This window comes from Pleurodeles waltl, chromosome 7, assembly GCF_031143425.1.
Source record: "Pleurodeles waltl isolate 20211129_DDA chromosome 7, aPleWal1.hap1.20221129, whole genome shotgun sequence".
Taxonomy (NCBI): domain Eukaryota; kingdom Metazoa; phylum Chordata; class Amphibia; order Caudata; family Salamandridae; genus Pleurodeles; species Pleurodeles waltl.
The window spans coordinates 9263382-9276483 of record NC_090446.1 but is presented as its reverse complement, the minus strand read 5'-3'; the positions used below and the strand labels follow the sequence as shown (position 1 = coordinate 9276483).

Sequence of the window (13102 nt, the reverse complement as noted above, 5' to 3'; positions counted from 1 at the left end):
GCTGACAGTGAGTCATTACGAAAACGTGTTCTCCTGCCCAGTAAGTGTGGAAAGCAAGACTGACCCACATCATGTCTTGTTAAATATTTCAACATATCATAGTGTGACAGCACCCAGTGTTGAGAAACAACTGTTTTATACAGTGTACACTACTTTTTTATTTCACCCCGGGAACCTTTTCTGGAGAAAATTGGAAATTTTCTAGGTGGTGTTCTTCAATATAAACAGGGACATATAGAAGTCAAATTCATAGCTTGAGCTAATGACATTCTACTCACTGTAACTGATGCCTTCTACCTACTATCCTGTTTTCTTTAACTTATTACTGTAATGTTCAAATGTATCAGGAAACCAATTAAATATTGCTAAATCAGATATCTTGCCCCTTAATAAACACAGGTGCTTTGTACTCAAATTCTATTAGAGGTACTATCTCTATTAATTTAGAGATCCGTAAATATAAATCACTTATTCTATCTAAAAAATGGTTTCCTCTGTTTTTATCCCGGTGGGACAGGTTGAGTACCATTAAAATTATGATGTTATCCATCTTTATTTTCTATTTATTCATGCTTCCTGTGAAAATCCTTCAAATATCTTAAATCAATTGATAGCTTGTTTAAACAATTTTGTGGAATAAACACAAAGCACAAATAACTTTATATAATATTAGAAGATCTACAGTATCAGGAAGCGTTAACTTTCACAATTTAATGAAATATCTTTTAGCTTTTACCCTCAAAAGATTTGGATTTCTCTGTGATGATTCTAGTGAAGGTTTCAATATCTGGGAGAGATAAGACCCTACCCTTATAATACAACTTTCATATAGGGATGTGGTTTACATTTCACAACCTCCTAAATCATTCTCTTCCCCGGGTTATCATTAAGATGATGATGTTAGCCATCTTTATTTTCTATTTATTCATGCTTCCTGTGAAAATCACTCAAAAATCAATTGATAGCTTTTTTAAACAATTTTGTGGAATAAAAAGAAAGCACAAATATCTTTGTATAATATTAGAAGATCTACAGTATCAGGTAGCGTTAACTTTCACAATTTTATGAAATATCTTTCAGCTTTTACCCTCAAAAGATTTGGATTTCTCTGTGATGATTCTAGTGAAGGTTTCAATATCTCGGAGAGATAAGAAAATACCCTTATAATACAACTTTCATATAGGGATGTGGTTTACATTTCACAACCTCCTAAATCTTTCCCTTCCTCGGGTTATCAGTCATTCTTTTTTTAAGCAAAGCCTGTTCTTATCTGCTCCTTTTCCAACATGAATACTTTAAAATTAGCCCCCATCTGGTATAATAAAAATGTTAAAATAAAAAGTAATATTTTGGAAAGATAGGTTAAACCAAGGTTTTAATAATGTAGCCCAGTTGTTCTTTGGAAATATTTTTCTTCCCTTTCATGATTTCCAAGGTAAAGTTAATTTACCCGGCACCTAATCTTAAATATGAATTGTTTGAAGGCAATATTAACCAATCAATGTCCTCCTCTCAGATATCAGATTTACAATGTCCAGTAACATCTTCTTGTGTCTGTAATTTGTTTTACAGAAGTAAGAATTTCTTTTATGTATAAGGGTTTTGACATTGATCTTGTAGACAGATCTAAAACTAAAGTAGAATTACAGTGACAAAAATACATTCATTATATTTTTTGTCTCTAAATGCATAACAAAATTTGGTCCAAGGTTCACTTGCCATCTCACTCAACTAGCACTATGCAAACCTTTTTTTTTTTTTTATATATTCAACAACATTTAACGCATACCTCCCTCTATAACATGAAAATATCTACACACAACCAATGTTGGCCATGCAGAAATTTTAATAGTGATGTATTGCATATGTTTTTGAACGTCCATAGGTTAATATGTTTTGCTTACAAGTTTTGGAAAAGATTACAGATATATGTTCAATCCCATTACCATTACAACTGTCTAGGTAGATCGTCTACTGTTTGGCATGCTGATCTCATGGTTGAGAAGTTTGTAGATCTGCTTACTGCTCTACAAATTATTACATCTAACTGGAAGGATACTGTTAGTATTAATTTCACTGGGTGGTCGAACATGTTGTGTTGTGCCACAACCATAGACAGGATGGAGCGAATACAACATCCACACAACAAATGATTAAGAGAGATGTGCTGTGGTTGCCATTTTCCTCCTTTTCGTCTAGACACAAGTCTAAGACCCTCACAGTAGATGAAGTATTTGACTCGCTATCATTAATGGCATGCTTTTACTTTTTTATATTTGTTGCTAATATTTTTACTCATGTATTGATGATTGTCAACTTATAATACTGGGTTATAATCTCTAAATGTTGTCTTCTTTTCTTTGTAATTATTCTATGATTCTCTTATGTTGTCTACTACCTTTATTTTCACTTCTTCCCTAGTATTACATTCAGACCACCTTCAGACCATGCATCCCTTTCGTCCTGAATAACTTTTGTCATGGCTTATTGGCAGGATGCGTCTAGGATCATCGTTCTGTAAGCATGAAGGGATTTGAAACTGGAGTCTAAAATTTAAGGGCCTGATTTAGAACTCAGCGGACGGGTTACTATGTCACAATGGTGGCAGATATCCCATCCGCCAAAACCGGAAGGCCCTAGGATAGAATGGGATTTAGAATTCGGCTGACGGGATATCCGTCATGTTTGTGATGGAGTAACCCGTCCTCCGAGTTCTAGATCAGGCTTAAGTTAGTATCCCCGAACTGAATCGTGGGAGCAGTGTACATCAAACATGGATAATAAGTGCGCTAAATTGAATTTAGAGAAGCTCCAATCTTCACGTTAAAATTAAAATTTAGATTCTCTCTGCATATTTGTTGGTTAATTAAATAAAATATGTAATCATTTGTGTGTTTGTTTGATGAATGCTTGTTTCTGTATTTTTAAGTATTGTTTTGTGTTCCAAATCATTGACAATGCGTATGCTTTGGCCACTGGCTTTCATTAATGACTCAGTGGCGCGCCCCGGATTCTGATAATGATTCAATGGGGTCCCCGGGTACCAGTAATGACTAAGTGGGGGGCCACAGAAGTCAAACGGTTAAGAACCACTGTCCTAAATTGTTGAATGCTGCTCATTTCTGTCAATGGCTAACTCAATGATTCCATGATGATACCCGGTGAGTCAAGTACCCTACGCACCCAACTTTTCGTTCTATTCAACGGTCCATAAATTGCATTCTCAACTTGACAGATTCATCTGTTCTGTGCTCATACATACTGCCGTATCATTCATAAATTACCAACCTTGAATACTTTCCTTAGGTATGAGACTGGCTTGGGGAGGACTCCCCCTCTCCAATTCTCATGTGGCGGCTCTTGGCTGCGATGCTGGTGGATAAAATTATCCACCAGACAGAGAGAGTCGTCCTTTCATGACAATGCCAGATCTTCCTGCTCTCCGCTGATCGAATGGGAGGGTTATAAAGTAGTTACAAGAGGACAGTTAGAGCGCGCTGAGTCCTGCTGAGAGATTGAGAGGTGAAGACCTCCTTAGCAAGGGCTGAGCGGGTGCGGTCACTGATCTGAAAAATGTGGATGCTCTTAGAGCTGCGTGTAGTGACCTCCATGATAAACTAGAACCACTTTGCTTTCATGACTATACTGCGAGAACCCATAATGAAGGCTACAATCTTAGTTGCTTACTGGTGTAGTTCATTTCACGTCGCTATCATAATTCCTACTGTCCCCTCTGAAAATAGGTTATAAAATTCTGACCAAGATTCTAGCTACTCGGTTATTCCTGATATTGCCTGACTCAATATATGACGATCAGACGGGCTTCATTCCAGGTTGTCATACATTGCACAATGTCTGCCGCTTGTGGCATATCAAGGTGGAGACTGCCTCTCGGTATCGCAGTGAGGAGTATTGCTCTAGGCTTGTGGACTACATGCACAGCGCGTAGTGGTGGTTTGGAATAGGTCCTTGCTGCAAAAATGGATATGAATATTGTATTTAGCCCCAACTGCCCGAGTGAAAACAGGTAAGTATATCTCAGCTTCTTGGCCAATACTCAGGGGCACCAGGCAGTTGCCATGTCTCTGGGGCACTGGTTGCACAAATGCGTGTACCCTGAACCACGTGGGGGATACTGGTACACAGCCAAACACACATATTTTTGCTGTGCACTAACAATCTTCTGTTATGTCCAGGTGTGTCCATGGATTTATCCTTTACGGACCAGATCACCTCTGACTTTGCATCCATCTCCAGTCTTAATGTCAACTGGGCTAAATCCTGCATTTTATCTCTGGAAAAAAACTTGACATCATCCTCTTCTGACACATACTGACCCTCGACTGCCATTTGAAATTACTATATTTCAGTACTTTAGTATCCATATATATTGCTCTCCCGCAGATCTTTGACTGTAATTTGGGTAAAGCCTTGAGCTCTTCATTCCCAGATGCTCTTCTGGGCATCCTTGCCTCTATCATCGGTGACAGGGAGTGAGACCTTAGTGAAGACGGTGGTCCTCCCTTTGTCAATCTTCTCTTATCCCCAGCTCCTTCCTTCAACAACTTAATTTGGTGTTTGGTGACTGTGCTCTGGGGCAGTGGACGCTGTTCCTGCCATCCTGAAACTTCAGTTGAGGCGGAGGGACTGGCTCTTCTGGATTTTAAACACTATTACTTAGCGGCTCAGTTGCAATGGATGGCTCGTTGGCTCTCTGGCTGATCTTGTCATAAAACAAGGCTAAGAGTTAATTTAGGGATAGGATGTTACGTTACACACTGTACTCCTCCACATGACGTCCTTCTCTACCCACGTGTTTGTTCTGCATTGCTGCAACTTATCTAGCTAGAGTGAGCAAGATAACAGGAAAGCAAACTCTTTGCCCCAGCCAGTCCTCAAATAGTCCCACCGACATCAACAGGCTATCTGAATTTGGGACGTCTGAGTGCTTGACATGCGGCTAGCATTTTCACCATGGGAGATCCTTCCCTAAACAGGGAGCTAAAAGACTTCCACAACTGAGTATGATTGCCCCCCAACCCCAGACAGTTCCTAACGTAGGAATGCATTAAGCAATCTCTCAGCGGGCACCTGGTGCAAGTTTATTAGGTCAGTCTAAAGAGCATTCCTGTAGCAGATGGACCAGAACCATGCCACATTGCGCAAGGCTTGGGAGTTGGACCTGGTTCAAACTATAATCGACTCAGATTGGCAGAAGATAGATCATCTGCCCTCTCAGGGTGTCCTGTGGAGTCCACTTTCAATATATTCAATTTAACATCCTTACAGGGCTTACTTCACGCCAGCCAGAATAAGTTAGATCTTTCCAAGTGTGGTATCAGGCTCCATTCATGCCTTACCCCAGGCGGATTGAATCCATGTGCTGAGGGCCTGTCCCTTTCTACAACAGTACTGGGCCAGGAGTTTACAAACACAGACGACCACAAGTGGCTCTATATCCAACACGCTTGCATGGTTGCTCCTTGACCTCATCCATCCCTGACCAGACCCACAATTAAATTCCTCGATTTGGCCCTCATATTAGCTAAACAGGCCATCACCAGGTGTTGGAAGCATTCAAGTGCTCCTGCAGCTGCTTCTTGGCCACGTACGCTGATTACATGAGGCCAGGCAGAGAGTACATTGCTGCACAGGGAGGAGCGAGCAGGTTTACAGAAATATTTCATATCACATGTCTTGGACATGCTCTCTGAGCAATTTTAAAACATTACCACAGATGATACCCACCTGCCCTGAAGTGTCCTTGCAAAATACATAACTTGCACTCCGCCTCTTGGGTGCGAGGTCGCTCAGTTGTGCCCATGGGTGTTTTCTGAGCGTAGGTGTTCAACAGGTAAGGTCTTCTCCAGTGGCTGCGTGGGAAGTCCTTGGTGGGTTCACTATCTCTTTGTACATTTGCAAGGGGCGGACATACTATCCAACTGAGGTGATATTTGGCACCAGGAGAGTGGGAGGAAAGGGGGTTTAGTTGTTCTGTTTACTAGAATGGTTGCAGAGACTATGGGCAAGGTATGAGATCGTGATTGTTGTTGGAACATTACAATGAACCTTGTTGTATGTACACATCATATACATGTATGCGAATAAACATTGTTAAAAAAAATTATAATCTTGGGTGCCCATGTAAAGAGCTTTGCAGCCAAACGTTTGGGAAAGGATGAGGGTCTGTACTACAGTTTGGTGAAATGAATTAGGCAAAATGAGAATTACTTTACATAGCATAGAAATATAATGAAAAAGCAGGAGGAGGACGATGAAACCTTGCTGATCTGAACATTGATAAAAAGCAAGGCACCAAAAAGCACTGAAATGATGCCCCGACTGCACTTGCACGGGTTTAAACCCAAACAGGGTGGCCATAAATCCATATGCAAACTGTAGAAGTATTGTTATTGCACCAAACATGAGGCACCTGTGCCCTGCAATATGTGTATGTGTTCAGCTGTGTGTAGGTCAGTCTGTGTCGCTGGCTGAACTATATCTGCCTAAGTATGTGTACCGATGCACAACTGTCTATGGGCTCTAGAAACAAGGACAGGGCCGACCATGTACGTGTCACTCACCCTCTGGAGTACTCATGTTGCGCCGTCTCTTACTCCGCGCAGGTGATCTAGAGGGGGCGGCTCTTCGGATTTTAATGCGCAGACATTGGTAATAACAACAGGACCTGTTAATAACATAAAACAGACATCAATGACTCTCTCACGAGATCCTTCACAGTCCCCCAAATGTAGTATGACTGGGACGACCATCACACAACATGTTTGTGGGTATCTAACTCACCTAGAAGGTCAAAGCAATACAACTACAGAAACTGACATAGAAAAAGCAAAGCATCCTGGAGACACAGGAGTACAAACTAAGCAAACAGAGCTGCAGCATGAAGTGCACACACAGGCAGTGATGGAAATAAAGGAATAATTACACAAAGAGGAAAAGAGCTACACCTTGATATCACACCATGACGAGTTAGTACACGGTTTATTAATGCTTGATTGTGTGATTTGAACCATACGACTACTGTTCTGACAATCCTGTAATCATAGCAGCAGAGACAGCACGTACATTATTTGTTACATTTATGATATACTAATGCTTTTACAATCACTGCACGTTCTTCACTATGATGAAACTCAAAATACATTTAAAAAAATAAAAAGCTACACATACGCACACACACCTATGGGGTATATATGTATAAACTAGGCTAATTATGGGGTTCATTGCGAATTTGGTGGTCCCAACCCGGGACCGCAAAACTCGTAGGGACGACACCACCGCCATTGCAGTGGCATCCCCCCCACCCTATTACAAGATTTCTACCGGCCTGACTTAAATGACCGGCGGAAACCTTGAAATAGAGCGTTCCTGCCAGTCAGACTGGCGGGAACAGTGCTACGAGACAGCATTCTGCTCCCTTAAAGGAGCCAAGTGCTATCTCGTAGCACAGAGGGGGCCGATCAACACCCTCGGAATGCGCACGGTCTGTGAACCGGAGCAAAGCAGACAGTGCGCATTCCGAGGGTGCTGGGAGGGGGGGCCCTGCACTGCCCATGCCATGGGCAATGCAGGACCCCACCCGTGGCCCCCTGCACTTGTTCTCCGCTAGCCCGTTCATGGTGGGGAAACTGCCATGAAAAGGCTGGCGGAGAACAAGGTTGTAAGCAGCAGGGTGGTGCTGAGTTCAGCGTCCCCGTGTCTGATTACAACCAAGACTGCCGCCGCCCCGTCGGGGTCTGTGATCCTGGTGGGGACGGTGGTCTTGAGGTGGGTCCGCCTGGCTAACTCGGAATGTGGTGGTCGGACTGCCACAGCCGCGGAGGTCCGACTACCACCGCGAGGCTGGCGGTCCTAGGACTGCCAGCCTCGTAATGAGGCTGTTTATCGGTATATATATGTACATACTAAGCTGCAGTCCAAGTACCACTACTGCATACCAGCCTATAGTTACATTTGCATAGAGCAATGCACATTTACACTTACTTGTCCACTCATTGACCTGGAGGACAAAGTGTTAAAAAATTATGGGTGAAACATTCCTCTACAAAATAAACAAAATATTTGCCTGAAGAAGCTAGTAGACATCGGTCTCACAAAACTAGTTGAAAGCACGTGAACCTATATTGTGACCAAATTTATGTGTATAAAGAAACTAAATATACTAGTTGACCAACCACACATGATTGTCTCAAGGGAAGTTTTAGCGAGTCAAAACAGTGTCCTGCTTTTAATGTAAGGGGGTAGGTTTTCTATTAAGTGGCAACTGCCAGCTACTGCTGGTCTTTCTTTGGTAGTGTAATTTGTTTATAAATCTCCAAAAGGAAACAGAATCCTTGGATTTTAATTCTGAACAAAACTGTGCTCGTCCTCTCAGGAAAGAGCATTCTTCTAACAGAAATCAAACTTATTGAGCTCCAGAGGCACAAGTAAAGACCTCCTTTAATTGGTGAAAATCTTTCAAAATCTAACCTTCTCTGTCAAGGATCAGTATTTTGCTGCCTTTATTTTCAAAGTCTGGGCCTGATTTAAATCTTGGGGGATGGGGTTACTCTGTCACAAACGTGAAGCATATCCCATCTGCCATATTACGAGTCTATTATATCCTATGAAATTGTAATACAGCGGACAGAACAACCGTCACGTTTGTGACAGAGTAACCTGTCCGCCAAGATCTAAATTAATCCCTTCATTACAATTTATGCAGGTTAAATTTGTAAAAACATTAGAACAATGGCCCAGTAGGTCACAATTCAGCCACAGATCTACTGGGCTAATGTACCCACCAACTGGTCTGAGCACCAACAGCCCACAGCAATAGGTAGAGTATGAGAATGCTCTCACCCATCAGGACCATAACTAGGAGGAAGCTGTCAATCAATCCCCCCTGAACAGGTTCATGGCTTTTCCTGGCTGATTGACCCCATCTCCACTCACTTCCTGCAAACAAAAAGTCTGACTGTTGATCTTGACCCAGTCACATTAGAAGACCTGGGCCAAAGGCTGAGGTGCAGGAGGAAAAGAGACCCCTACCCATCCATATCTTGCACCCTACTGCAGCCTTCAGACCTCCTGATGCCCTTCGGCCCTTCCACTCCCATTTTCCACCTACTCTGACCACAATTGAGAAAGCAGAATTTTGTGCAGAAAAAACTGGTATGCGTAGGTATTCCCCATTCCAGGAGGAGAAACCCAGAAGTCGGGACTCTTGTGCAGAGATACTGGTTCCCCGGTATCCTCACGCTAACATCCCTGCAACTCGTGACTGGGGCCTTAGTGTCTTTTCTAACATCATCTTAACACCCGTGGCCACTGTGTGCCCAGCACTGGCATTAGCGCTTAACTTATTAGCAGACATGGTCAATGGAAGCCAACCCTACTTTACTAATATCCCAACTGCTACCAGCTATTCGGATCTCACACCTCACCTACATTTAAGCAGCTAACTAGTCACGAGACAGCTTGGCTGTAACAACTTAATAGTTGTTTAGAAAATCTCAAAGGCAGGTATCAATATCTATTCATAGATTGTGAAAATAACATTATGGACACAGCAGACTATGTTGCCACAACTAACAAAAAGCATTAGCAAAGCCAATAGATCTCACCTACGACAGAGCTAGGGTGCTCTTAATGTTTTTACTCATGTTATACAGCAGCTGGGCTGGTGTGCACAGTAATTGAAAGTTAAACAAGCATTTGTAATGCAATGGGTCTCACATTTGCTCAAATAAGAGCTATTAGCGTTGTGAATTCTTAACTGGACTTTTCTTGACACATAAATTGAAGATGAAAAGTAAATCAGTTGATATAAGCGGGCCGATTCAAAGCACCATAGCTGCCATGAGCATGAGTGCGAAGGAGAGACACAAAAAGAAAAAGAAGTTTGCTTGCAGTCAAACGTGTCGGCAAACATGCAATTATCCATGTAACAGGGTCAATGGCCAAAGCACTAACAAAACTGCCCCAAGGAGGGACAAAGGTAAAGCATTTACCAATGATAACAAAGGATTTTTGAAAGGCAAACCCATGAACAAGTGATAGTGATGGGTGTGCGGTGGGTGTGGTTAAAAGCCCACAGATAGATTACAACACATCAGAGCACTTGTGCGCTCAACCTAAAAAGTGCATTTTCTATTACTGGCAGGGTGGGTGGGGTAACATGGAGTAAGAGATTGGAAAGCTGGGCAACACGGAAAACAAGGGTGGTAGAAAAGTGCTATGACGCGGACAGTGCTGTTTGCATCATACTGTTTTTTGTGTATTAAGGGGTGGGAGGCAACACAGGAGGGAGGGTGAGCTGGTGACAACACTAAGGGTGGGAAGGAAATGGTGAAGGCAAGCAACAGCATGGACAACAGCGGAAGGAAGGAAAGAGGGTGTATGGCGGCAAGGAACAACATTGACAACAATGGAAGGAGGGAGGGAGGGGATGGGTGCGAACAGCAACCAAAACAACCATGGAAGGTGGGTGCAAAGAGGCAACAACAGAGGGAGGGAGACTGGATGGGGGCATGCAACACAGACAAGAGAAGGTGGGACATACAGGGTGGGGGAAGTACACAGAGAAGCCAGCTGAAACAGAAGCATTTTGGTGGAGTGCTTAAACACAAATAAAAAACGTAGCTCCTAAAAAATGAGCAGTGGAAGTAAATAAATAATGCATATGTGAGCCAGGAGAGGGACAAGCACATGAGGAGAAGGAAACCTACGCCAGTTGACCAATAAAAAGCAAACAAATGAGACTGGCAATGAAGCCAACGAATCGTAGGCAATGGGTGGGCTTAAGGCAACTGATAGGAAACAAAAGGTTTCAAAGTGACAGTGCATGTGTTGTTTAGATGAGACCTAAAACACAGCTCTGTAGGATTGCCTAGAATTTCTAACCAGTCATTGAGGCTTGACTGCCCATCAGCAATGATCAAATCCTATCCAGCCGTGTTATGACCCCCCCAACATCACTAAGATCTTTGGGCTTTCCTCCATCTAAAGGATGACGTCTGAGAGCGTGCGTAGCTAAAGTCTGTCCGGGAGGGGAGTCACTTGAAGCATGAGGAGGGCACTATGTTAATATGAGCTGCATGTGACTTGAAGTACTTGCTTGTTCCCTGCTACAAAATGTTTTTAGCTACAACTGTAGTCTGTTCTATGAGGCTGTAGACATTTTTTTTTTTAACATTCATGCTCAAGATGTTATCAGTCACAACCCTTCAGCAAACCTACATTGCACCTTTTGTGAGAAAAGGTTTTCTGGACAGCTGCGTATGTAATGAGATGAGAGCAATTTTCAGCGTAAGATGGAGGAGACCAAAGAGATTGTCATTGTGGAATGCGTGAGGCAAAAGAGACTGAGTATAGAATGCAAGAGATGAAGAGAGAGACTGAATATGGGATGCAAGAGATGATATAGTGTCAGTGTGGGTTGCAGGAGACGTAAGAAACTGAATATAGGATGCAGCTGATGAGATACTGTCACAGGCCTGCCAACCTTTCCACAGTGTGTCACAGGAGTGGGCACAGGGCTGCTTCACGGGATATAAAACATAAAACATGAAATGCTTATTCTGAGAATTACCAGGTAGTTTATTAATTGCTGCATGTACATTAACTGTGCTTTAAATCATAACATTATTGTAAACATTAAAGTACTTTATATACATTAGCAGCTTTGCAGTATTTCCTTTGCTATTCAATATTGGTCTGGTAAATAAACTAGCAGTTCTGTTCTCTGCCCAACCCTACCCGAGGCTTTCAGAACCATATAGAAGCCCGAAAATGTACACTAGGAGGTACTTTATTCCATATAATCCATGGTCATTCCATCACCCTTCCCACAAAGCACATACAGGGTTCAAAAAACCTACTTGACCACTCGCTATGGCAAGTCATATTTTATCAGGTTGAGCTATTTTTAGAACCTACTCACCCCTTCTGGCGAGTGACAAAGAACAGATGTTCTGTTCAGTCAGAAACTGAATTAGAAATTAAGATGCCTTAAAATCTTATTCTTGTCAAATTTGCTCTGTGTTCAGAGACAAAGGTCAAAAGTCAGTTTGTCTTCTTGTGATGCAATTACTTTTCCTTGTGACTGCAGAGGTCCAGGATTTTAGAAGGTGAACTGTCTAACCTGTGGGAAATGAAAGGCTGCCAGTATCAGATTTTTCCTAACACACAACATTTATGTAACTAAGTCAACTTTACAAACATTTCAAGATATATTTCAGTAGCTGTGAAAGACCATGTTTTGTACTTCTGTGTGATGAAAAAAATATTTTAATAGGATGAAACAAATCAGAACACTTTACTTGGTGAGGTGCAAATGATAAATGTGTTTTCTGAAACCCAATTCTTGTTAATACACTGTATAGTTTTATCAGAAAAGCTACAAGTTAGTGGGAAGGTTTTTGGCCATTTCTTGGAAATTTACAGTCTGTAAATGACAGTGTGTGTCCACATCGTGCTTTAGTGATATATTTATTAAAAGTGAGTGTTTAAACATAAACTGAGAAACACTCCTGGCCTGATGGCAGAGCTATTAGTAAACTAAGAGGCAAGTTATGTTATATGTTATATTATTTATAAAGCGCATGTCTACCAATAGGCTTCCGCAAGTCATGGGTCATGTGTACCCAAATGTGGGCTAGATTATTTATATACATGGGCAAACAAAAGAGGATTTTTTAGCATGAAACAGCAGAAATGCTTAACTCACATATTTGAAGGTGCACTCATATGTGAGAATGAAGAAAAAGGTGACTCTGGAAATATACAATATTTGCCTAGGATAACTAAATTTGAGACCGGGTGTCTGGGTCAAGTACATTAAAGTTAGGTTGAGTAGATTATTAAAGCTACTCGACCTGCAGGTCTAGTAAGATTTTTATGATTTTTCGAGGCCTGACTTAAAACATTGATGCGTAGCTCTTTAATATGAAAGAGCGAGCATGTTTGCAAACACAAATAAGAAAAATAAAACCTCTAGTACAAAATTAACCACATCAAAAACCTGGTGGATATTTGCAGCAAACAGATATTAGAAACACTTGAATACAAGTCACTTTAAAAAAAAAAGCTGCAGCAGCTC

General features: G+C 41.8%; 1 protein-coding gene across 1 annotated transcript in view; it reads right to left on the bottom strand.

The window, feature by feature from the left end:
• The window catches only part of LOC138303539 (gastrula zinc finger protein XlCGF57.1-like), a 90247-nt gene that overhangs the window by 54561 nt on the left and 22584 nt on the right, over window positions 1-13102 (bottom strand). Inside the window, exon 2 of the mRNA XM_069242768.1 lies at window positions 6585-6688. Within this exon, the coding sequence (XP_069098869.1) occupies window positions 6585-6600 (16 nt within the window). The 5' untranslated portion in view covers window positions 6601-6688. The remainder of the gene's footprint in view (window positions 1-6584; window positions 6689-13102) is intronic.